Source organism: Callorhinus ursinus, unplaced genomic scaffold (genome assembly GCF_003265705.2).
Source record: "Callorhinus ursinus isolate GAN/ISIS: 27379988/994484 unplaced genomic scaffold, GSC_fseal_2.0 scaffold82, whole genome shotgun sequence".
In the NCBI taxonomy this organism is placed as follows: Eukaryota; Metazoa; Chordata; class Mammalia; order Carnivora; family Otariidae; genus Callorhinus; species Callorhinus ursinus.
The window spans coordinates 3,540,608-3,567,590 of record NW_027397144.1 but is presented as its reverse complement, the minus strand read 5'-3'; the positions used below and the strand labels follow the sequence as shown (position 1 = coordinate 3,567,590).

The window sequence follows — 26,983 nt, the reverse complement described above, 5'->3', positions numbered from 1 at the left end:
TTTTACAGCCTGTGTTGTTGAAGAATAAAACTCAATTTTCAACCCAGATCTAGGTTCAACCACCTTACTAATTTTGGGACTTTGGACAGGTCACTCAATCTCTTTGAGCCCAAATTTGGTCATTTAAAAAACCATGTAGCTCTGCCTGCCTCATGGGACTGCTGTGAGAAGCAAGGTGGGAAACCATGACTGCAAGGCGGAGGTCTCCTCCCTGAGCTCACACTAGGAGGAGAGGCTGAGATTCCAGGCCCTGGCCTCTCCTTGCCTCTCCTTGCTTCCACAACCTCTCCCCTTTCCTTTAGCTATGAGAATAATCATAGTAATAACAGCAGTGACCATAATAAAGACGTGTTTGGCAGTCTGCTCCATACTAGTCTTTACCTAGTCTTCACACACGTAAATTTTATCTTTTTTAAAGATTTTATTCATTTATTTGAGAGAGAATGAGAGATAGAGAGCACGAGAGGGAAGAGGGTTAGAGGGAGAAGCAGACTCCCCGCTGAGCAGGGAGCCCGATGTGGGACTCGATCCCGGGACTCCAGGATCATGACCTGAGCTGAAGGCAGTCGCTTTACCAACTGAGCCACCCAGGCGCCCCACACACGTAAATTTTAATTTGACTGACTTCTCACTCCATCCATGAGGAGTAGGTTCCCTAATTTATAGACAAGCAAACTGAGGCATAGAGAGAAGAACATCTTCCCCCCATCACCTCCCTCCACCATCTCCATGCCCCTGCACCACCCCAAACCCCTGTACCTTCACAACGCTCAGTGCCACTGTAGAAGATCTCCCCAGATGAAGAACTGAATCCCGGAGAGCAACGACAGGAGGTGTCATTGAAAACAGCGGAGTTCGCAGGGCAATAGCGAGTTGAGTCTGTAATGATAGAGGCCGTGGGGACAGACATCACATTCAGAAGGGTCAAGAAATGGAGGGAGCCAGCTGCCAGCTAGGGGTCTAGGAGCAGAGGAGGGGAGGTGGAGGAAGGAGAGGAATGGCTGCCATTGGAAGAGGAAAGGACAGAAAACTCTGGACATTTGGGGAGGTAGAAATGGTTTCTGTTATCTTCAGAAGACCGGAGCCTCAGTGGGGTTGGCTGGGCAGACTCACCGCTAGACTTCTGGGCTGCAGCTCCCAATGGCAACAGCAGCAGCATCAAGAGTCCTGGCACAGAAAAAACAGAGAGATGACACAGAGAGGAGATGGAGCTCCAGGTTCAACCCTTGTCCTCACGGCCATTGCATCCTGGGAGATGGCTCTGATGCTGTGGCCCATGGCTCTCCCAAGGCTTTTGTAATTTATGAAGATTTGAGGACCAGTCCTCTTCCCTCCCTCTCCCTGGACTCCCAAGTGATCACTCACTAACAGACACCATCCTTGTGGAACCTCCCTGCTACAGGTAAGGGGACAGAATATACACAGGTGATGTCAGGGACACAACTTAGGAATTCCAGCCTCTCCCAGGGCCACCTGGGTGGCTCAGTAGGTTGAGGTCCAACTCTGGCTTTCAGTTCAGGTCATGATGGAAATGGAGCCCTGCACCGGGCTCTGCGCTCAGTGGGGAGTCTACTTGGGATTTTTTCCCTCTTCCTTTCCCTCCCCCTCTAACCCTCCCCCCACCAAATAAATAAATACATCTTTTAAAAAGAGGGGAAAAAAAGAAAATACAGCCTCTCCCATCAAAGGGGTTAAATCTTGAAGCACAGAGTCCTCAGATTGGTGTGCTCTGCCCACAGCCAGGTCCTTTTTTCTACGGCGATGGCGGAAATCTACCTTGAGGATTTCTCTTCCAGGATCACTCCCCCTGTTCAACATACATGTTTCAATGCAAACAATAAGAGCATGGGTTTGGGAGTGATCCCCAAGTCTGAGTCCCAGCTCACAGTGGTATTGGTCGGGCAGGAAGCCATGGAATCACAAGATGGGAAGCTGATGATAGGTGAGGGGTGAGAACTATCACACTAGCAGTTTGAGTCACCATCTCCTGGTTAAGTGGCCTCTCCAGGTGCAGCACCCATAGCTTCTATGGTTCCTTCCAAGTGAGCTCCTGGCCATCCTACAGTACACTGAGGGCAACAGGCTTTCCCTTTACCTCCCAATCTGGTCCTGAGTGATGGGTCACTGGGCAGGCATCATGGTATGAAAACCACTGCAGGTGTGAAGGAATCTACCCTACAGGCAATCACCTGGCCACCTATTAGAGTCTGTCATTCCATTCATGGGAGGCATGATGTTGCTGTGAAGGTGGTTTTTTAAGTGAGATTAACAGTTAAATCAGTAGACTCTGAGTAAAGCAGATTCTCTATAATATGGGTGGGCCTCATCCAATCAGTTGAAGACCTTAGGAGAAAAAAAGACTGACTTCTTCCAAGGAAGAGAAAATTCTGCTTCCAAACTGACTTCAGACTTGAGATGCAACATCAACATCCCTGGAAACATCCCTGGGTTTCCAGCCTACCCTACAGATTTTGGACTTTCCAACTTTAACTATTGCATAAACCAATTTCTTAAACTAACACATTCTCTCTCATCTCTCTATATAATAATACACACACATAAACATATATACATACACACACACATTTACATCTCTATACAGATAGATACATATACAGAAACTAGTGATTATGTTTTCTCTGGAGAACCTGGTTTAATACATGTAATAAAATGAGAAGCACTGATAAGTCCCCACATTTGCCCTAGAAATAAGTTTAACTAAATTTCTTCTTTGAGAACTTAATATAACTGAGTTAATTCCAATCTTACATTTTTTTTCCTGCTTTCCCTTAGAGAGATAGTAGGAAATAAAGAAATAGAGCAAATGTTAGAAATAAAGCAAAGAATGGAGAACATTCTCAAACAGGATAGAGATCCTGGATAGCTTTAGTTGCCCTACCTGGCAGCAACATTAGATGCCCATTCCTCATGGTGCTGACACCGGCAAGCCCAGCCACAGAAAATGCCGTCTGGTCTTGATCTGGGTGTGTTGAAAAGACTTCCTGTTTACTTATGTCTTAGATGAGCTACTTAGTAAACTGCTGGTCTAGATACTCCTTTCCCCTGTGTTTTCCCATCATGAACATCTCTGAAAATCAAACTGCTCTTTTTAAGTATTTCCTTAGCATTTCTAGTATTCATACTGAAAGCCTCTTTGATACTTTTTCTATCATTTTGATATAGGAAGACCTCCCAAACATGAAGGTAATTCCACTGCTATTTTGGCCCCTATGAGGTCTGTGGCACAGAGTGAACAGATCATTTTTTGTCCATTATCTAGTCGCAGACATCTTTTTTCTTTTTTTTTTTATTATGTTATGTTAGTCACCATACAGTACATCATTTGTTTTTGATGTAGTGTTCCATGATTCATTGTTTGCTTATAACACCCAGTGCTCCATGCAATATGTGCCCTCCTTAACACCCATCACTGGGCTAACCCATCCCCCCCTCCCCTCTAAAACCCTCAGTTTGTTTCTTGGAGTCCATAGTCTCTCATGGTTCTTCTCCCCCTATAATATCCCCCCTGCATTTTTCCTTTCCTTCTCCCTATGTCCTCCATGTGATTTCTTATGTTTCACAAATAAGTGAACAAATGATAATTGACATTCTCAGCTTGACTTATTTCACTTAGCATAATCTCCTCCAGTCCCATCAATGCTGATGCAAAAGTTGGATATTCATCTTTTCTGATAGCTGAATAATATATCCAAGCCTCTAGCCAACTGACTTTACACCTTAAAGAACTGTGAGGAAAAAAAACAAACTATGCCTAAGCCATGCATTAGAAAGGAAATAATTAAGACTAAAGCAGGGATCAATGAATTAGAAACCAGAAATACAGTAGATCAGATCAACAAAACCAGAAGCTGGTTCTTTGAAAGAATTAATAAGATCAATAAACCACTGGCCAGACTTATCCAAAAGAAAAGAGAAAGGAGAAAAAAAAGAAAAGAGAAAGGACCCAAATTAATAAAATTATGAATGAAAGGGGAGAGATCACGACTAACACCAAGAAAATAAAACAATTATTAGAAATTATTATCAGCAACTATATGCCAATAAATTAAGTAACGTGGAAGAAATGGATGCCTTCCAGAAACCTATAAACTACCAAGACTGAAACAGGAAGAAATTGACAACCTGAAGAGACCAATAACCAGTAACAACATTGAAGCAGTGATCAAAAACCTCCCAAAACACAAGAGCCCGGGGCCTGATGGATTCCCTGGGGAATTCTACCAAACTTTCAAAGAAGAAATAATACCTATTCTCCTAAAGCCGTCTCAAAAAATAGGAACAGCAGGAGAGCTTTCAGGTTCATTCTATGAGGCCAGCATTACCTTGATCCCCAAACCAGGCAAAGACCCCGTCAAAAAGGAGAATTTCAGACCGATATCCCTGATGAATATGGATTCCAAAATCCTCAACAAAATCCTAGCTAATAGGATCCAACAATACATTAAAAGGATCATCCACCACGACCAAGTGGGATTTATCCCCAGGAGGCAAGGGTGGTTCAACATTCAGAAATCAATCAGTGTGATAGAATACATTAAGAAGTGGAGAGAGAAGAACCATATGGTCCTCTCAATTGATGCAGAAAAAGCATTTGACAAAATACAGCATCCTTTCCTGATTAAAACTCTTCAGGGTGTAGGGATAGAGGGAACATTCCTCAAGCTCATAAATTCCATCTATGAAAAGCCCACAGCGAATATCATCCTCAATGGGGAAAAGCTGAGAGCCTTTCCCTTAAGATCAGAAACAAATCAAGGATGCCCACTCTTGCCACTATTGTTCAACATAGTACTAGAAGTCCTAGCAACAGCAATCAGACAACAAAAAGAAAGAAAATGTATTCAGATTGGCAAAGAAGCCAAACTCTCTCTTTTTGCAGATGACATGATACTTTATGTGGAAAATCCAAAAGACTCCACCCCTAAATTACTAGAACTCATTCAGCAAGTCAGTAATGTGGCAGGATACAAAATCAATGCACAGAAATCAGTTGCTTTCTTATACACTAACAATGCAACTGTAGAAAGAGAAATTAGAGAAATGATTCCATTTACAATAGCACCAAAAACTGTAAGTTACCTCAGAATAAATCTAACCAAAGAGGTAAAAGATCTGTACTCTAGGAACTACAGAACACTCATGAAAGAAATTGAAGAAGACACAAAAAGATGGAAAAGCATTCCATGCTCATGGATCAGAAGAATAAACATTGTTAAAATGTCTATGCTACCCAGAGCAATCTATACCTTCAGTGCCATCCCGATCAAAATTCCAATGACATTTTTCCAAGTGCTGGAACAAACAATCCTAAAATTTGTATGGAATCAGAAAAGACCCCGAATCGCCAAGGAAATGTTGAAAAAGAAAAACAAAGCTGGGGGCATGATGTTGCCCAATTTCAAGCTACATTACAAAGCAGTGATCACCAAGACAGCATGGTACTGGCACAAAAACAGACATATAGACCAATGGAACAGAATAGAGAGCCCAGATATGGACCCTCAACTCTATGGTCAAATAATCTTCGACAAAGCAGGAAAAAATATGCAATGGGAAAAAGACAGTCTCTTCAATAAATGGTGCTGGGAAAATTGGACAGCCACATGCAGAAGAATGAAACTTGACCATTCTCTAACATCATACACAAAGATAAACTCAAAATGGATGAAAGACCTCCACGTGAGACAGGAATCCATCAAAATCCTAGAGGAGAACATAGGCAGTAACCTCTTTGACATCGCCCACAGCAACTTCTTTCAAGATACATGTCCAAAAGCAGGTGAAACAAAAGCAAGAATGAACTTTTGGGACTTCATCAAGAGAAAAAGCTTCTGCACAGCAAAGAAAACAATCAACAAAACAAGGAGGCAACCCACAGAATGGGAGAAGATATTTGCAAATGACGCTACAGATAAAGGGCTGGTATCCAAGATCTATAAAGAACTTCTCAAACTCAACACCCAAAATACAAATAATCAAGTCAAAAAATGGGCAGAGGACATGAAAAGACACTTCTCTGAAGATGACATACAAATGGCTAACAGACACATGAGAAAATGTTCAACATCATTAGCCATCAGGGAAATTCAAATCAAAACGACATTGAGATATCACCTTACACCAGTTAGAATGGCAAAAATGGACAAGGCAAGAAACAACAAATGTTGGAGAGGTTGTGGAGAAAGGGGAACCCTCGTTGGTGCGTTGGTGGGAATGCAAGTTGGTACAGCCCCTTTGGAAAACAGTGTGGAGGTGCCTCAAAAAAATTAAAATTAGAGCTACCCTATGACCCAGCAATTGTACTACTGGGTATTTACCCCAAAGACACAGATGTAGTGAAAAGAAGGGCCATAGGCCCCCCAGTGTTCTAGCAGCAATGTCCACAATCGCCAAACTGTGGAAAGAGCCGAGATGCCCTTCAACAGATGAATAGATAATGAATATGTTGTCCATATACACAGACATCTTTATTTTTTCTTTTTTTTAATTATGTTATGTTAATCACCACACATTACATCATTAGTTTTTGATGTAGTGTTCTATGATTCATTATTTGCATATAACACCCAGTGTTCCATGCAGAACGTGCCCTCTTAATACCCATCACCAGGCTAACCCATCCTCCTAACCCCCTCCCCTCTGGAACCCTCAGTTTGTTTTTCAGAGTCCCATTGCCTCTCATGGTTCATCCCCCCCTCTGATTCCCCCCCTTCATTCTTCCCCTCCTGTTATCTTCTTCTTTTTTCACTTTTTTTTTTAACATATAATGTATTATTTGTTTCAGAGGTACAGGTCTGCGATTCAACAGTCTTGCACAATTCACAGCGCTCACCATAGCACATACCCTCCCCAATGTCTATCACCCAGCCGCCCCATCCCTCCCACCCCCCACCACTCCAGCAACCCTCAGTTTGTTTCCTGAGATTAAGAATTCCTCATATCAGTGAGGTCATATGATACATGTCTTTCTCTGATTAACTTATTTTGCTCAGCATAACGCTCTCTAGTTCCATCCACGTCGTTGCAAACAGACATCGTTATTTTTAAGTTTTATTTTGAAATAAACATAGATTGACAAGATGTTTCAAAAACAATACCTAGTTGCTGGAGTGGTGGGGGGTAGGAGGGATGGGGTGGCTGTGTGATGGACATTGGGGAGGGTATGAGAGCTGTGGTGAGTGCTGTGAATTGTCTAAGACTGATGAATCACAGACCTGTACCTCTGAAACAAATAATACATTATATGTTAAAAAAAAGAAGAAGAAGAAGAAGATAGCAGGAGAGGAAGAATGAAGGGGGGGAAATCGGACAGGGAGACAAACCATGAGAAACTATGGACTCTGAGAAACAAACTGAGGGTTCTAGAGGGGAGGGGGGTGGGGGGATGGGTTAGCCTGGTGATGGGTATTAAAGAGGGCACGTTCTGCATGGAGCACTGGGTGTTATACGCAAACAATGAATCATGGAACACTACATCAAAAACGAATGATGTAATGTATGGTGATTAACATAACATAATTTAAAAAAAAAACAATACCTAGAGGTCCTTCCCCTGGCTTCCTGCAAAAGATATATTTTATGTATTTGGGTTCTTATGTAACAGTAGTCAAATATCTAAACCAAGAAACTGACATTAGCACAATGGGAGTGTACAGTTTTGTGACATTTTATCACATGTGTGGGTTCCTGTAACTGTCCGTGCAATAAATTAGATAAGTATCCCATCACGGCAAAGCTCTCCCTCATGCAACCCCAACAATCCTAAACCCTGGCAGGTCTAGAACCAAGGTGTTTTTATTCTTCAGCAATACTCAACACAGTCTGAGATACACATTTATTGACAAAGTAAATATTCCTGATGTTTTAAAAGATGAGAAAAACATACCCAAAATGTTCCACTACTCTCTGATGGAATTATGGTGATTTTCTTTGCATTTTTACATTTTCTTTGTTTTCCCCATGTCCGTGTGTAGTAAAATTGAGCACTGCCATAATAATATAGCATTAAAGAGGTGTCATAAACCACAGAAATTTTTTTCTCAAATTTTTCCTGGAGGCTGGATTCCAAGGTCAATATGTCGGCAGTGTTGGTTTCTGGCAAGAGCTCTCTCCTGACTTGTAGATGGCTGCCTGCACCCTGTGTCCTCATATGATCTTTCCTCTGTGTATGGAGAAAGAGTGGGGGAGAGAGGGAAGGAGGGAGGGAAGGAAGGATAGAAACAGAGAGGGAGGGATGAAGGGAGAGAGAAAACATTGGTGTCCTCTAGTTACAAACCAGAGCTCTTCACTCTGCATCCCCCTGGCCACATGCCTGCATTGCCCTAATCCCCACCACTCTTCCTCTGGCCTGTATTCCTTCCACAAAGTACTTCTGTGCTGCTCCTAGGGCTGAGGGTTCCAGATGCCCCATAATCTTGGATGTGCCCCTCCACCACCCTCAAGCCTCTGTACCTTTACAACCCATCATGGGATTGCTAGAGATCTCCCCACAGGGAAATATGAATCTGGATAACAGCAACAGGCTGGGGTATTAAGGAGGGCACATATTGCATGGAGCACTGGGTGTTATACACAAACATGAATCATGGAACACTACATCAAAAGCTAATGATGTACTGTATGGTGACTAACATAACATAATTTTAAAAAAAGAAGCAGTGGTATATATTTATACAATTTAATATTACTCAGCCATCAAAAAGAAGTCTTGCTCTTTGCAAGGATGGAACTGAGGGTATTATGTTAAGTAAAATGATTCAGTCAGAGAAAGACAAATACCATATAATTTCACTCATACATGGAATTTAAGAAACAAAACAGATGAATAGAGGGGAAGGGAAGGAAACAAAATAAGATGAAAATTGAGCAGGAGGCAAACCACATGAGATGCTGAACTCTAGGAAACCATCTGAGGGTTGCTGGAGGGGAGGTGAATGGGGGGATGTGGTAATTGGGTTTTGGGCATTAAGGAGGGCAATTGATGTAATGAGCACTGGGTATCATATGCAACTGGCTAATCATTAAATTCTACCTATGAAACTGTTAAAAATAAATAAATAAATAAATAAAGATATGGGGACAAATGCTGAGATCAGCCTCCCAAGCCACAACCTAGGGATACAGCCATCAGTTGACCCTAGTGCTCCTTACCACCTGCCTTCCCTAGCCAGGGTTTGTTCCACGTCTGCCATGTCCCCACAGGCACAAGGTCCCATAGATCACAGTAACTACTATACTGTATGTTCCTTTTCTTCTGGTTTCCCACCTTACACATTGTTGTGGACTAAATGTTTGTGACCCTTTACCCAATTCACATGTTGAATCCCTAGCCCCTCGCCCCCATGTGTGGTATTTGGTGATGGGGTTTGTGGGAGATAATTAGAATGAGATCAGTGTGGGCCCCTTATGTTGGGATTAGTGACCTTGTAAGAAGAAACATCTGAGGGGCAACTGAGTAGTTCAGTGTGTTGAGCATCTGTCTTCAGCTCAGGTCATGATCCCAGGGTCAGGGATCCAGTCCCACTTCAGGCTCCTTGCTCAGTGGGGAGCCTGCTTCTCCCTCTGCCTGCTGCTCCCCCTGCTTTTATTCTCTCTCACACACACACACATACACACACACAAATAAATAATAAATACATACATACATACATACATACATACATACATAAAAAGATCTTTGAAAAGAAAAAAGAAGAAGAGACACCTGAGGGTTTTCCTTTTTTCACTTTATACTTGAGAAGGGAGAAAAGGCCATGGGAGCACACAGTGAGAAGGTAGCCAGGAAGAGTTACATCCTTTGGGTTACATCCTTTTCTGAAACCTCTCCTTCCTACAAAGACTCTTCCACATGCTGAACATCTATGAGCTGGAAAACCCACCTCATCAGACTCTTCCACATGCTGAACATCTATGAGCTGAAACAACCCCCCAGTCTATGATATTTCCTTATGGGAATCTAAGCCAATACACAGGTCTTTGGGATTCTCTGACATGGGAATCAAGTCTGCCTTATTCATTTCCATTTCTATCAATGTAGCATCATGACTTAAAGAGTAATGTTTATCAAATATTTGGAAAGTACCTGAATAAATTGGTGTGGATGAAGAGCTCCCCAGAACATACTAGGGTAGAGGTCAGCAACCTACAGCTCATGGGCCAAATCTGGCTCACTACCTGGTTTTGTACAGCCCACAAGGTAAGAATAGTCTTTACATTTTTAAACAGGTGAAAAATATCAAAAGAAGAATATTTTGTGTCATGTGAACATCACATGTAATTCAAATTAAGTGTCCAAAAATAAAGTTTTATTAAAACACAGTCATGATCATTCATTATAGAGGATTTCATGGTACAATGGCAGACTTAAATTGTTGCTATAGATTCTAGCCATAATGGTCAATTTTGTTTGTCCTCTTTACTGGGCCAGAGGATGCCAGATAGCTGGTTAAACATAAATTCTGGGTGAATCTGTAAGGGTGTTTCCAGAAGGGATTAGCATTTGAGTTGGACTGGGTAACACAGAAGGCCCTCTCCAATGTGGATGGGCATCGTCCAGTCCCTTGAGAGCCTGAATAAAATAAAAAGAGGGGAAGAAGATTGAATTAACTCAGCCTGATGGTTTGACAGGAACATCCATCTTCTACAATCAACATACCTAGTTCTCAGGCCTTCAGACCCAGAATGGAATATACGCCACCAGCTTTTGGTATCCCAGACCTTCAACCTACACCACCATTTTTCTGGGTCTCCAGCTAGCAGACAGCAGATTATGGGACTTAGCTCCATAATCATGTGAGTCCATACCTCATTATAAATCACTTCATAAAAATGTGTGTGTGTGTGTGTGTGTGTGTGTGTCCTGTTGGTTCTATTTCTCTGGACAACCCTGACTAATACAGTGGTCCACAAAAACTAAAACAGACATATCATGATCTGAGTTTCCAAACTATCTGTATCATCACATGATGAGACAAGATGATGTCTGTGAAATGGATTATACTTCAATTGTCCAGCAATAGAGATGTAATTTATAGAAATCTTTCAGCCTCTGAGTCAACTCTGGGTGCAAAAATCACTTTATTGCCCCCTTAAATCTCCATGTAGGCAAAACCTGTGTCTCTCTTGCTCTCTGCCTTAGACCTAATGAGAAATCAATATATTTGAATGAATGAATAATTAACTGCACAGAAAACAGAACAAAGAAATTTCAAAATCCATACTATGGTGTGAACTTTTCCATTCTTATGGATGCTTTTGGTAGTAAAATCCAATGAGGTGGGTTTTCCAGCTCATAGATGTTCAGCATGTGGAAGAGTCTTTGTAGGAAGGAGAGGTTTCAGAAAAGGATGTAACACAAAGTGACCAAGAAATTGGGCCACATCTGGCCCTTTATATGTGGAAAGTTTGCTTAGCACACTGAAAGACACAGAAAAATTCCAGATTATGCAGGTCTTGATGTCAAACATAGTTGACTTCTTTCACATTATTGACGTGGTGAATTTCTTGAAACACACACAACAGTCTTGTTTATCCTCTCATTTGCTCAGAGAATAACAGTTCCAATTTTCCATGGGATAAGTGGATATAACTCAAGATATTTTTTAATTAACCTAGAAAAAATAATATTTAGAAATGTTATAAAAGACTACAGAAAGATAATTCTAAAGATTCCTTTGGGGCATCTGGGTCACTTAGTCAGTTACAGGTCTGACCCCTGGTTTGATTTCAGGTTATGATGAGGGTTGTGAGATCAAGCCCCATGTTGGGCTCCATGCTAAGCGCAGAGTCTGCTTGAGATTTTCTCTCCCTCTCCCTCTGCCCCTCCCATTCATTCTCTCTCTCCCTCTAAATTAATAAATAAATATTTTTTAAGAAATTTAATTAATCCTTCAATCACAAAATTTCCTTGCCAGGTAAATAGGTCTGAGGAAGAGCAAAAGGCTATACACTATTATATTAGGTGAGACCCTGGTCATCCCAGAAGTCCCATCTCCCTACAAATCTTAACCCCCAAGTTACAGAAGATAAGACCAATGAAATGGGCTACAGGAAAAAAAAAAAAAAAACAATCTGTCTCTTTCAAGATGTATGTCCTGATCCCTCTGCTTCAAGGTTTGTGAAATTCTGGTTTACAGGTAAAGAAATAAAAGAGGGAAGGTGGGAAATTAACACAAGGTTGGAAATGTTATGTGTTGTCAATCACCTAAGATCTAAAGGAAAAAAACAGTGAATTCTCCTTTTTTTCTCCCTTATCCTTCCATTATCAATATGAGTTATTTTTTCCTGGGGCTATAGCAAGCTTAGTGTGATTTCTGCTGTTTGAGTTAGGCAACTTCACATGCTTATCTCTACACAATAAGGTTATAAAAATGGTGCTTTGTGAAACTATTCAGAACTGAATGCAAGAGCAAATATTGTGGTTTTCTTGAACAAGGCTTCAGGAAGCCACAGAAGAGAAGCCAAGATGAGAGGGAGACATTCCTATATCTTTAAACATGAGAGGCACCAAATTTTAAGAGACAAGAGAAGATAGAACTACATTAAGGAATGGATTTGCTTGGTCCTTTGCTCACAGACAGTAGAAAGAGCTGATCAGATGACTTACATTTTACACACCTTCCTTGGCTATCTGATGCTATTTTTCTCACAGAAAGTATGTGTCTTTACTGTGCAGATCATCTCAGGGGAGGGGGGGTGATATTTACTCAAACACTATAACACCAGGCAGATTTTCATGGTTCTACAATAAGCAAACCAAAACTACGTACAGTAGACAGAGTAATGATTCTCCCAAAGAGGCCCACATTCTCCTCTCTGAATCCTGTGAATTTGTCACTCCACATGGGGAAAAAATGGACTTTTGAGCTAAAATTAAGTTACGTATCTTAGATGGGAAGTGAGGCAGTGTAATGACTAAGGTCTTTTTAAAAGAAAGAGGGAGGAAGCAGAGTCGAAGACAGGAAGAGATACAACTGACAAAAGCAGGGGAGAGTGAGTGAGAGCGAGAGAGTTTTGAAGATCCTGCAGTGCAGGCTTTCAAAGGTGAATGGAGCAAGGGGACACTATTTAAGGAAAGCAGGCAGATTCTAGGTGCTGGAAAAGGTGAGAAATTAAAAACTCTCCTAGAGTCTCCAGAAGGAACTCAGCTCTGCTGACCCCTTGATTTTACTCCTATAAGACCCATTTGAAACTTCGAACTTCTAGACCTGTAAGATATATGTTTGTGCATTTTTTTTAAATTTACTTACTTTCTTATTATGTTCAGTTAGCCAACATATAATACATCATTAGTTTTTGATGTAGTGTTCAGTGATTCATTAGTTGCATATAACTCTAGGAAAGAGTATGGAGGGTCCTCAAGACATTAAAAATACAGGTACCCTAAGACCCAGCAATTGCACTACTAGGTATATGCCCCAAAGATACAGATGTAGTGAAAAGAAGGGGCACATGCACCCCAAAGTTCATAGCAGCAAAGATTTACTTATTTAATTGAGCAAGAGAGAAAGAGAGAACGAGAGAGTGCAAGGGGGTGGGGAGAGGGAGAGAAGAGAGAATCTCAAGCAGACTTGACACTGAGCCTGGAGCCCACTGCAGGGCTGGATCTCAGGACCCTGAGATCACGACTTGAGCAGAAATCAAGAGTCAGACACTTAACGAACCAAGCCACCCAGGCACCCCTAATATTTGTGTTGTTCTTAGCAATAAGTCTGTGAAAACTTGTAACAACAGCAAAAGGAAACTAATACAATTGAAGTGTATATGTGGAAATAATCTGTTTTCTGGGATTCTGGAGTGAGGGAAGCTCACATCCTATTCAGGGACTACTAGGGAAAAGCTCCAAGGGATGACGATATGGCCTTGCTGAGGCTGAGCTAACTAAAGAACACGGAGGTTAAGTACTGTTAGCATTCCCTAAACAGAAAGGTATGAACTATTTATTACATTCTTCCTGAATAATGCAAGCCCCAAGTGGGACAGGGCTGTGATATAGCCAGAATGAACATCTCTGATATGTGGGACCCTTCCCTTGTGTGGTGGCATCAGCTGTACCAAGGGATGCTGCATTAGCTCCTGCTTGGTTACATTCCCCATCCTTGGCTGAATCAACATCTACAATGTGTGTGGGAGATGTTCAGCCCCCTCCCACCAATATCTGAGCCACCTGAAAGCCTACACACAGAAGCAAATAATTAGTTCCAATTGAGCAAATTTAAGAAAACTGTCTTATGCAGGGAAAAGAGGAAGGAGGCAGTGGAAGATTTAAGATGCTTCGCAATTTGACCCAGTTCACATAGCAAGCGTGTGAGAGAGGTGGTATTTCATTCCAGACCTGCTTCAGTCTGGGAACTAAGGTCTACATGATGTTCATGGATCATAAGGAAATATTTGGGTCTTACTCAGTAGACATGATGGTCAATAATGAAACAATGGGGCAGAGAATTATCTTGATATTCCCAGGAGAAAGTGACATCATAAACTAATCACTTCTTTACTCTACTGTTTTAATACCCTCCTGGTCAGGCAATTCATTCACTCATTTATTCATTCACTTGTTTGCTCACTAGATAATTATCGAGCACTTGGAAAGTTGGAAAGAGATTGGTGAGGAAGACTGTTCCTGCACCTTCTGCAAATGCAGTTTATTCATTTAATTTAATCAGTCACGCAGCAATTATATATTGAGCATTTCTATGTGCCTAGCCCTGTGTGAAATGCTGGGGATACATTAGAAGGAAAAACCAACATAGCACTGTCAGGGCTGAAATCCAGACAGAAGACAGACATTAATGGAACAGTGAAAACCAAGAGTAAATGACTCCAACAACTGCTCTGCAGGAAAGGCACAGGGGCTATCAGAGTGAAAAACAAGAGAATCTGACCTAATCAAGGCAGGAAGAGAAGGCTTCTTGGAGGAATGGACACATGAACTGAGATCTGACGGCTCACCTAGTTTTGAGTCAAGGAAAACAAAAGAGTGTTTCAAGGAGAGGGAGTAGAGGGAGGATGTGCAAAGTCTTTGTTCCAAAGAGACACAGTGAATTTAAAAAACTGAAAGAAATCTGATGTGGCCAAAATAATGGTGAGTTTATGGTGGATGAAGCTGGAGAGGAAAGCAGGAGACAACCCAAGCAAATACTCATTGATTTATGGATTTGGGGTTTAATCCTACATGTAATGAGTTTAACAAAGGAGTGACATTATTTTATTTATGTTTTGAAAAGGTCCCTCTGAATTGTGTGTAGAATATGCAAGAGAAGCTGACAAGAGTAGAAAGGGGTGGTAAATTAGGATACAGCAGTTGCTCAGCCAAGCGAAGATGGCAGCCTGCTAAGGAGGAGTGATGAAGATTGAGCCAGCAGGACATACTGGGGACATACTGAGAAGATAAAAACAACAAAGATTGGAAAATGGATAGTTTGTGGTGGGAAATAAAATCATTGTTGAGAGTAACTTTTATGATCCAAATTTGTGCCACAGGATGATGCAATATCATCCAGAGAAAGATGTCATGAGAAAGGATTAAATTGGGGTAAAGACTGCAAGTCTTCTACTGGAAGCCTGAGCTAAAGGTGTCTTCAAGACATAAGAAATAAGAAGCTGAAAATACTCGTCTAGACTTCAGAGATCAGAGCAAGAGAAATATACATGGCCATCATTTGTGTCCAGTGGTAACTATCTAAAGAATAGATGCTTTGTCTAGGAGGAAAGATTTAGCTAGGACTGAAGTTATTCCAGAACTGATCCATTAGATTAAGCAATGAAGGAAACAAAGAGAGAAATCTAGAGAGAATGGAAGAAAGAAATAGAAGCATGTCTGAGTAGAATCTACACAGAATAAGGATGGAGTGTTTCATGAGAAAGGATGAACAGTTAGAAGTTGCTGAGAAAACTTTTAGGGACATGGAGATCACTGTAGGTCTAAGAGATGATTGTTTGGGTGGCATGATGGGGGAAAGAAACCCTATTTGCAAGAGCTGGGAGAGGAGGGAGTAAGATTAAGGCAAGGAAATGGAGACAGAGAAGTCAACTTTTGGCTGGTAGCTAAAACGGGGGCAAGTAGTACATGTTTTTAAGATAGAAGAGAACCAAACATGTTTCCATGACTATGGGAGGAATATTGTTGAGATTGTGCCTTAGGGAAGTGGAAAGAGAGGAGAATGCGTGAACAGTAATTTAAAGATAATTGATAAGGTATGAAGGATGGGATCCAAAGAGCACATGGAAGCACCATCTTCATAGAGGAGGCCAAAAGTTAATAATTAATTAACAGCTAAATTATTAACATTACATTAATAGGTAAAGAGTCAAAAAGCAAACCAAGTGTGAGCCACCCTAGGGCATCATCTACTGCACACTAAAGTTGTTCAGTGTGATAAGTATATGGTACTTAAGCAGATCACTTAGTGAAGCGCTCTGGGAGCAATGCGTGATCTTACCATGCTGGATTTGGAGGCATCAGACATGGCCTTGCTGGACAGTGTGTATTTCTCAGACTCAGCTCTTGTTTTCCTGATCCCTTTGAACCATTTCTTATATTGTTCCCGGACCTGCAGAGGCAATGCATGGTTGGGTCAGCTCACTGAAGGGAGTGAAGATGGGAGGAGTACTGGGTAGGAGCTGGGCAGTGGTACCTGCTGGCTGAGGAGGCAGTACACCAAGAAGATGAAGAAGCCTTGCAGGCTGTTGATGATGGTGAAGAGGTAAGCCATGACATGGGCAGCTGGACCCACCTGCAGGATGCCCAGGCACCAGGTGCAGCCCAAAATGAAAAGTTGAGCTGTGGCCTTAAATGTCAGCATCCTGGGTTGGACAAGAAAGGAGGTTCATGATGTACCCGGGGCAACACAATGACAAACATTCTCCTCTCTGCCCTATGGATTCTCCTTTCTTCCTCTTTTGGTGATGAGTTCTCAGACTGACTTGTGATCAGCTTTGATCTTTATTGTCAATGATTCCTTACAGAAAAAATGCCATGAGGGACCAGGGTGGTGTTTTGATTTGGATTGAGGAGGATAGGGATACTTCATAATGTAAGTTTCAAAAATTTTATGATGCTCCATGGAGATCTTGAATTTTATTCATTCAACACTACTGAGAAGGCATTTTGCATCCAGCTCTGTGCTGGGACCTGGGATTTAAAAAACAACAATGGCAAGATTTCTATTTTCTTTTCTTTTCTTTTTTTTTTTTTTTGAGAAACCGTCTTTATTTTCTTTATGTTATTATGTTATGTTAGTCACCATACAGTACATCATTAGTTTATTTTTATTTAAATTCAATTAGCCAAGGGAGATTCCTATTTTCATTTAGAATGGATAATAATAGGAACATGGAAGAGAAAGCAAAAATTTGCACAAAGGTTGCTGGAACAAAGGACTACCCAAGCCTCCCAGAAGATTTGACGTTGACTACATTTTCTCCACAGAGAGAAATGAAAGAGGGGTCAGAAGGAGCCTGAACTAGGGTGGGGTGTGGAAATGTAGGGTGGGTTGTGAGAGCAATCACAGGTTTTTCTAAGTGCTTCTTAGGAACATAAATATTCTCTGTACATTTGTCATAAGATTGCTGGCAAAAGTCCAAAGAACATTTATTAACCAATGCCAATCCTTCCTGTTGCTGAGAGAGTTACAAAAGAGGGTTAGAAATAGATAGAACAGGGACGCTTCAGTGGCTTAGTCGGTTAAGCATCCGAATCTTGATTTCAGCTCAGGTCATGATCCCAGGGTCATGGGATAGAGCCCCATGTTGGGCTCCACGCTGAGCGTAGAGCCTGCTTAAGAATCTCTCTCTCCTTCCCCCCAGCCCTCTCCTCCCTCCCCCACACTCTCACTGTCTTTCTGGAAAAAAAATGAATAGGCAGAACATTTTGCCCAGGGTGTCATCAGCACACCACTGAATCTGAGCCAGCTGCCATAGAAGGGTAGCTGCATCTCTCTGCTCTAGGTCCCCTTAGCAGACCCCAAGAAGAAGCATCAGGGACTGCTGAGGCACATGGCTTTGTCCTTAGGACCACATATGTCTGTGGGGTTGTCACTCTCTTCTCAAGCTTACCTTGTGTTCTGGAGGGTGGATACATCACTGTTGAGGGAAGACAGTTTGCTTTTCAAAATCCGGAGGGTCATCAGAACGAAAATTAAATTGACCTTCAAGAAACCACAGAAGATTTACTGAATAAAATTTCAATCTGTGATCTGTGTCCTAGCCTCTCCAACCTCAACTCCACATTTAAGTCATTTTCATATCAAGTAACAGTGTTAGAATTTGTAGTTTGAGGAGTAGTCTTAGAAAACCAAACAATGCCATGACAATCCAGGGACATGCCTGCCCCTGTCACACATACACACCCCCCTTTAAATTCTGCTCTTCTAATGGCCCCCAGCTAAGCATTGGGGATGCTGTGATAACATAGCTCACAGAGAAGATGGTGCAGACTGGCCCAAGGAAGTTCCATATAAATCTCTTTTCTGGGTCGAGCCAGCAGCTGAGCAAGAGAGAGTAAAAAATGCATTAGTCCTTGGGAATATAGAACTATTATATAAATTCATTCATTCATTCATTCATTCATTCATCAACAAATATTGAGTGACTCTTTTGTGACAGGCTCTGTCATTAGCTCCGAAGGTACAGTGGTAAAGAAAGTAAACATGGTCTTAAAACCCACATATCTCACATGGAGAGGAGACACACAATTAGACATTCTGTAACAATACAACAAAGTGTGAGGTTGTGAGAATGTATCATTGGATGTCATGCTTAGTTTGGAGTCTGAGGGATTAGGATGGGTAAGGAAGATTCCTTAAGGAAATTATATTTTTAGCTGAGATATTGACATTGGATGATGTTATGGAGATAAACAGTGTTGAAACAAAGAAGCCCACAAACGTGTTAACAGATTTTGAGAGTCCTGTGAGCCTAACATGCTTTTAGGGGCCTTTCTTGCACTCTTCCATTGAATTTGTTTCCATCGGTTGCCAAACCCATCAACTTAGATTTAAATGTTTTCATGGCTTTATTGAGATATATTTTGCAGACCATAAAATTCACCCATTTAAACTATACAGTTCAGTGATACTCACTTTTTTTATTGTGGTATGTTAGTCACCATACAGTACATCATTAGTTTTTGATGTAGCGTTCCATGATTCAGTGTTTGCGTATAACACCCAGTGCTCCATGCAATATGTGCAGGAGCATGTTGTGCTTAGGAGTGCACGTCCTGGGAACTGACTTCCTGAATGGAGGGGTAAGGACCTTGGTGAACTTGCTCTCCTTCTAAAACAACAAAATACACACAGAACAATGAAAACCAACTATTTTGAAACTCTGGCATATACCCAAAACCACAGAACAAATTGAAAATAGTCTATCCGAAAGAAACTACTGAACCTCAGTAAGACTGGGGAGAAAGGAGTCTGGGATGGTTTAACTTGGAACTTAGTGGTGCGGCAGCCAAAAGTGGAGAGCACGGAAGACAATGGAGAGATCTGAATATTATTGGAGCTCCATTAAAAGCATCATCATCATCCCCAAAACACAACCAATATTTTATTCTTACTCTGTAGTTCCCTAACTCTTTATCCTCTAAATTTGGTGCCTATTTGATTTCACCGAGAACTCATGGAGGAGAGGGGAGCCTACTCTAGGACACTACCAATACAAGAGAAAACTACTGTCACATCATCTGCTGTCTAGGTCTATGATGTCAGGTGCGATCAACAAGAACTTGTCCAGCAATTTAAAAGGAAATACTGGAGAACCAAAGGACCATAACAAATTATGGAAAACCTCTGAAACATTCCTCTAAGTCTAAGGATGCATGAGGATATCCTCACACAAAAAAGGCATGGGGATGCACCCCAATGTTTATAGTAGCAATGTCCACAAACCCAACCTATGGAAAGAGTCCAGATGTCCATGGACAGATGAATGGATAAAGATGTGGCATATACATACAATGGAATATTACTCAGCCATCAAAAGGAATGAAAGCTTGCCATTTACAACGACATGGGTGGAAATAGAGGTTATTATCCTAAGTGCATTAAGTCAGTCAGAGAAAGACAAATCTCAGATGATTTCACTCACATGTGGAATTTAAGGTGAACATTGGGGGAGGGAAGGAAAAACAAAATAACATAAAATCAGAGTGGAGACAAACCATGAGAGACTCTTAACTGCGGGTTACTAGCAGGGAGGTGGGTGGGGGGATGGGGTGAGTGGGTGATGGTCATTAAGGACCACATTTGAGGGGGCGGAGCAAGATGATGGAGTAGGAAACCTGGATTTGGTCTGGTCCCAAGAATTCAGCTAGATAGGGATCAAACCATTCTGAACACCGACGAACTCAACAGGAGATCGAAGAAAAGAATAGCAACAACTCTCTGAACAGAAAAGCGACCACTTTCTGGAAGGTAGGATGTGTGGAGAAGTGAATTTGAGGCGATATTTGGGAGGATAGATGGTGGGGGAGGGGGCCTCCATCAGGTGCTCCTGGCAAGTGATAGAGAAGTGGAGCACAAAATCAGAACTTTATAAGTCTGCTTCGCTGAGGGCCGTCACTGCATTGGCTAAGCAGGGAGTGGAAGCCTCACTGGGACACTGTGGTCTCAGGACCCTCAGGGTCACAGAAAGACTGGGGGTGCCTGAGAGCAGCAGAGCTCCCAGGGATTGGAGCAGGGAAGCTGGCTGCGGAGACGGAGCCAGGGAGTGGGCTTGCAGCTTGGGGTTGCCATAAACCGTGATCCGTGGCACAGTTGGGCCACTGCTCCTCCAGCAGGGACCCAACAAGCGGCAGATCCGGGGAGACTCCCCTTCCTCCCCCAGAAGGAGCAGCGCGGGAGCGCACTGCAGGGATCTGCTGGGTTTGGAGACTCCACCTGGGGTCGTGCGCCAGAGATAGAAACTCTCGGTCACAGGCCGGGTGAGCACGGAGTGCGGCCAGAAAGCGGGGAGACAGGAGTGACTGACTGCTTTTCTCTGGGGGCGCACTGAGGAGCCAGGCCCCAAGTCCTCGGCTTCTCCGGGGTGGAGACTGGGAGGCTGCCATTTTCACTCTCGTCCTCCAAAGCTGTACAGAAAGCTTGCAGGGAACAAAAGCTCCTGAGAGCAAACCGGAGCAGATTCCTTAACCGGGACCAGCAAGGGTGGGGCAATTCCGCCTCCGGCAAAGACATTTGGGAACCACGGCAACAGGCCCCTCCCCCAGAAGATCAGCAAGAACTGCCAGCCAAGACCAAGTTTACCGATCAATGAGAACGGCAGAACTCCAGCGCTAGGGGAATACTGCACATAGAATTCACGGCTTTTTTACCATGATTCTTTAGTCTTTCAAAGTTAATTTTTTTAACGGTCTTTTTTTTTTAATTTTTCTTTTTCCCTTTTTCAACCAACATCTTATCAATCCCTTTTTTAAAAAATATTTTTCATTTTTCATTTTTAGAGTCATATTCTATCCCTTCATGGTAGTTACCCTTATTTTTGGTTCTCTCTTTAAAATTTTGAGATACAGTTTCTTCTAACAGATCAAATACCCTAAATCTCTAGTGCATGGCTTTGTTCTAGTCTCCTGCCTGATCACATACTCTCCTCTTTTATTTTAAATCTTCTTCTTTCATATTTCAACCAACTTCTTATCTTATCAATTCCTTTTATAAAATCTTTCATAATTTTCATCTTTACAGTCATATTCCATCCCTTCATTGTATCAACCTTTATTTTTGTACATATATAAGTTTTTCTTTCTATAAAATTTTGGGAGGCACTTTCTTCGAACAGACAAAAATACACCCAAAATCTAGTGTGTGGCACTGATCTATGCACCAGCCTGATCATATTTGATCATATTCTGTTTTCTTTGTTTTTTCTTTTTGTTTCTTTGTTTTTATCTTTTTCTTTTTCTTTTTTTTCTTTTTTCTTTCTGTCCCTTTCTTTTCCCCCGGTTTCAGGTCTTTTCTGACTTGTTTAGAGTATATTTTCTGGGGATGTTGTTACCCTGTTAGCATTTTGTTCTCTCATTCATCTCTTCTCCTCTGGACAAAATGGCAAGATGGAAAAAAATCACCTCAACAAAAAGACAAAGAGGCAGTACCGACTGCCAGGGACCTAATCAATACAGATATTAGGGGCACCTGGGTGGCTCAGATGGTTAAGCATCTGCCTTCGGCTCAGGTCATGATCCCAGCGTCCTGGGATTGAGTCCCGCATTGGGCTCCCTGCTCCTTGGGAGCCTGCTTCTCCCTCTGCCTCTCTCTCTCTCCCTCACCCTCTCTCTCTCCCTCTGTCTCTCATGAATAAATAAATAAAATATTTTAAAAAAGAATTTTAAAAAATACAGATATTAGTAAGATGTCCGAACTAGAGTTCAGGATGATGATTTGAAAGATACTAGCTGGGCATGAAAAAAAGCATGGAAGTTATCAGAGAAATCCTTTCTGGAGAAGTAAAAGAACTAAAATCTAACCAAGTCAAAATTAAAAAGGCTATTAATGAGGTGTAATCAAAAATGGGGGCTCTAACTCCTAGGATAAATGAGGCAGAAGAGAGAATTAGCGATATAGAAGACCACATGATGGAAAATAAAGAAGCTGAGAAAAAGAGAGATAAACAACTACTGGATCACAAGGGCAGAATTCGAGAGATAAGCGATACGATAAGACGAGACAGCATTAAAATAATTGGGATCCCAGAAGAAGAAGAAAGAGAGAGAGGGGCAGAAGGAATATTGGAGCAAATTATAGCAGAGAACTTCCCTAATTTGGCGAAGGAAACAGGCATCAAATTCCAGGAGGCACAGAGAACCCCTCTCAAAATCGATAAAAATAGGTCAACACCCTGATATCTAATAGTAAAACTTACGAGTCTCAGAGACAAAGAGAAAATCCTGAAAGCAGCTCAGGAGAAGAGATATGTAACCTACAATGGTAGAAACATTAGAGTGGCAACAAACCTATCCACAGAGACCTGGCAATCCAGGAAGGACTGGCATGATATATTCAGAGCACAAAATGAGAAAAATATGCAGCCAAGAATACTATATCCATCTAGGCTATCATTGAAAATAGGAGAGGTAAAAAGCTTCCAGGACAAACAAAAACTAAAGGAATTTGCAAACACAAAACCAGTCCTCCAAAAAATATTGAAAGGCGTCCTCTAAGCAAAGAGAGAGACTAAAAGCAGCATAGACCAGAAAGGAACACAGACAATATATACTAACAGTCACCTTACAGGCAATACAATGGCACTAAATTCATATCTTTCAATAGTTACCCTGAATGTAAATGGGCTAAATGCCCCAAACAAAAGACACAGGCTATCAGATTGGATAAAAAAACAAGACCCATCGATATGCTGTCTGCAAGAGACTCATTTTAGACCCAAAGACATTCCCAGATTGAAAGTGAAGCGGTGGAAAACAGTGTGGATGTTCCTCAAAAACTTAAAAATAGAACTACCCTATGACCCAGCAATTGCACTACTGTGTATTTACCCCAAACACAGATGTAGTGAAAAGAAGGGCCATATGCACCCCAGTGTTCATAGCAGCAATTTCCACAAAAGCCAAACTGCGGAAAGAGCCGAGATGCCCTTCAACAGATGAATGGATAAAGAAGATGTGGTCCATATATACAATGGAATATTACTCAGCCACCAGAAAGGAAGAATACCCAACTTTTTCATCAACATGGATGGGACTGGAGGAGATTATGCTAAGTGAAATAAGTCAAGCAGAGAAAGTCAATTATCCTATGGTTTCACTTATTTGTGGAACATAAGGAACAGCATGGAGGACATTAGGAGAAGGAAGGGAAAAATGAAGGGGGGGAAATCAGAGGGGGAGGCGAATCATGAGAGACTATGGACTCTGAGAAACAAACAGGGTTTTAGAGGGGAGGAGGGAGGGGTGATTGGTTAGCCCGGTGATGGGTATTAAGGAGGGCACATACTGCATGAAGCACTGGGTGCTATACGAAAACAATAAATCATGGATCACGACATCAAAAACTAGTGATATATTGTATGGTGACTAACATAACATAATAAATTTTTTTTTAAAAAAAGGAAATATCTCTTCCATAAAAAAAAAGAAAGAAAAGAGAAATGACCCAAATCAACAAAATCATGAATGAAAGAGGAGAGATCACAACCAACACCAAAGAAATACAAACAATTATAAGAACACATTGTGAGCAACTATATGCCAGCAAATTAGATAATCTGGAAGAAATGGATGCATTCCTAGAGATGTATCAACTACCAAAATTGAACCAGGAAGAAATAGAAAACCTGAACAGACCTAGAACCACTAAGGAAATTGAAGCAGTCATCAAAAATCTCCCAACAAACAGCCCAGGGCCAGATGGCTTCCCAGGGGAATATTACCAAACATTTAAAGAAGAATCAATACCTATTCTTCTGAAACTGTTCCAAAAAATAGAAATGGAAGGAAAACTTGCAAACTCATTTTATGAGGCCACCATTACCTTGATCCCCAAACCAAAGACCCCGTCAAAAAGGAGAATTACAGACCAATATCCTTGATGAACACAGATGCAAAAATTCTCACCAAAATACTAGCCAGTAGGATCCAACAGTACATTAAAAGGATTATTCACCACGACCAAGTGGGATTTCTCCCTGGGCTGCAAGGTTGGTTCAACATCCACAAATAAATCAATGTGACACAATACATTAATAAAAGAAGGATGAAGAACCATATGATCCTCTCAATAGATGCAGAAAAAGCATTTGACAAAGTACAGCATCCTTTCTTGATCAAAACTCTTCAGAGAATAGGCATAGAGGGTACATACTTCAATATCATAAAAGCCATCTATGAAAAACCCACAGCGAATATCATTCTCAATGGGGAAAAACTGAGAGCTTTCCACCTAAGGTCAGGAATGCGGCAGGGATGTCCACTCTCACCACTGCTATTCAACATAGTAGTAGAAGTCCTAGCTACAGCAATCAGACAACAAAAAGAAATCAAAGGCATCCAAATTGGCAAAGAAGAAGTCAAACTCTCACTGTTTGAGGACGATATGATACTTTATGTGGAAAACCCAAAAGACTCCACCTCAAAACTGCCAAAACTCATACAGGAATTCAGTAAAGTTGCAGGCTATAAAATCAATGCCCAGAAATCAGTGGCATTCCTAATCACCAACAACAAGACAGAAGAGAGACAAATCAAGGAGTCGATCCCATTTACAATTGCACCCAAAACCATAAGATACCTAGGAATAAATCTAACTAAAGAGGCAAAGATTCTGTACTCAGAAAACTATAAAATACTCATGAAAGAAATTGAGGAAGACACAAAGAAATGGAAAAACATTCCATGCTCATGGACTGGAAGAACAAATATTGTGAAGATGTCAATGCTACCTAGAGCAATCTACACATTCATTGCAATCCCCATCAAAATACCATCCACTTTTTTCAAAGAAATGGAACAAATAATCCTAAAATTTGTATGGAACCAGAAAAGACCTCGAATAGCCAGAGGAATGTTGAAAAAGAAAAGCAAAGCTGGTGGCATCACAATTCCAGACTTCAAGCTCTATTACAAGACTGTCATCATCAAGAGAGTACGGTACTGCAACAAAAACGGACACATCAATTAAGGGAACAGAATAGAGAGCTTAGAAATGGACCCTCAACTCTATGGTCAACTAATCTTCGACAAAGCAGGAAAGAATGTCCACTGGAAAAAAGACAGTCTCTTCAACAAATAGTGTTGGGAAAATTGGACAGCCACATGCAGAAGAATGAAACTTGACCATTTCCTTACATCACACACAAAAATAGACTCAAAATGGTTAAAAGACCTAAATGTGAGATAGGAATCCATCAGAATCCTAGAGGAGAACACAGGTAGCAACCTCTTCGACCTCAGCCGCAGCAACTTCTTCCTAGAAACATCACCAACGGCAAGGGAAGCAAGGGCAAAAATGAACTGTTGGGACCTCATCAAGATAAAAAGTTTTCCACAGCAAAAGAAACAGTAAACAAAACCAAAAGACAGCCAACAGAATGGGAGAAGATATTTGCAAATAACATCAGATAAAGGGCTAGTATCCAAAATCTATAAAGAACTTCTTAAACTCAACAGCCAAAGAACAAATGATCCAATCAAGAAATGGGCAGAAGACATGAACAGACATTTTTCCAAAGAAGACATCCAAATGGCCAAAAGACACATGAAAAAGTGCTCAACATCGCTCGGAATCAGGGAAATCCAAATCAAAACCTCAATGAGATATCACCTCACACCAGTCAGAATGGCTAAAATTAACAAGTCAGGAAATGACAGATGTTGGCGGGGATGCGGAGAAAGGGGAACACTCCTACATTGTTGGTGGGAATACAAGCTGGTGCAGCCGCTCTGGAAAACAGTATGGAGGTTCCTCAAAAAGTTGAAAATAAAGCTACCATATGATCCAGCAATTGCACTACTGGGTATTTACCCCAAAGATACAAATGTAGGGATCCGAAGGGGTATGCGCACCCCGATGTTTATAGCAGCAATGTCCCCCATAGCCAAACTATGGAAAGAGCCAAGATGTCCATTGACAGATGAATGGATAAAGAAGATGTGGTATATATATACAATGCAATATTATGCAGCCATCAAAAAGAATGAAATCTTGGGGGGCACCTGGGTGGCTCAGTTGGTTAAGCAGCTGCCTTCGGCTCAGGTCATGATCCCAGAGTCCTGGGATCGAGTCCCACATCAGGCTCTCTGCTCAGCGGGGAGACTGCTTCTCCCTCACACTCTCCCTCTGTGCTTTCTCTCTCTCTCTCTCAAATGAATAAATAAAATCTTTAAAAAATAATGAATGAAATCTTGCCATTTGCAACGACGTGGTTGGAACTGGAGGGTGTTATGCTGAGTGAAATAAGTCAATCAGAGAAAGACATGTATTATATGACCTCACTGACATGAGGAATTCTTAAT

General features: G+C 41.5%; 2 protein-coding genes across 2 annotated transcripts in view; both read right to left on the bottom strand.

Annotated features, from left to right (window-relative positions):
- LOC112816542 (adhesion G protein-coupled receptor E2-like) overlaps window positions 1-26,983 on the bottom strand; it is a 103,480-nt gene that overhangs the window by 54,398 nt on the left and 22,099 nt on the right.
- LOC112816553 (adhesion G protein-coupled receptor E2-like) lies at window positions 789-19,164 on the bottom strand. Its single transcript, XM_025863105.2, has 8 exons — window positions 19,101-19,164; window positions 18,439-18,505; window positions 18,076-18,167; window positions 16,656-16,824; window positions 16,461-16,571; window positions 7,907-8,182; window positions 1,114-1,167; window positions 789-879 (listed from the first exon to the last, which is right to left on the bottom strand). Exons 3-7 carry the CDS (start codon window positions 18,144-18,146, stop codon window positions 1,159-1,161), a joined length of 636 nt encoding a protein of 211 aa, XP_025718890.2. The 5' UTR covers window positions 18,147-18,167; window positions 18,439-18,505; window positions 19,101-19,164; the 3' UTR covers window positions 789-879; window positions 1,114-1,158.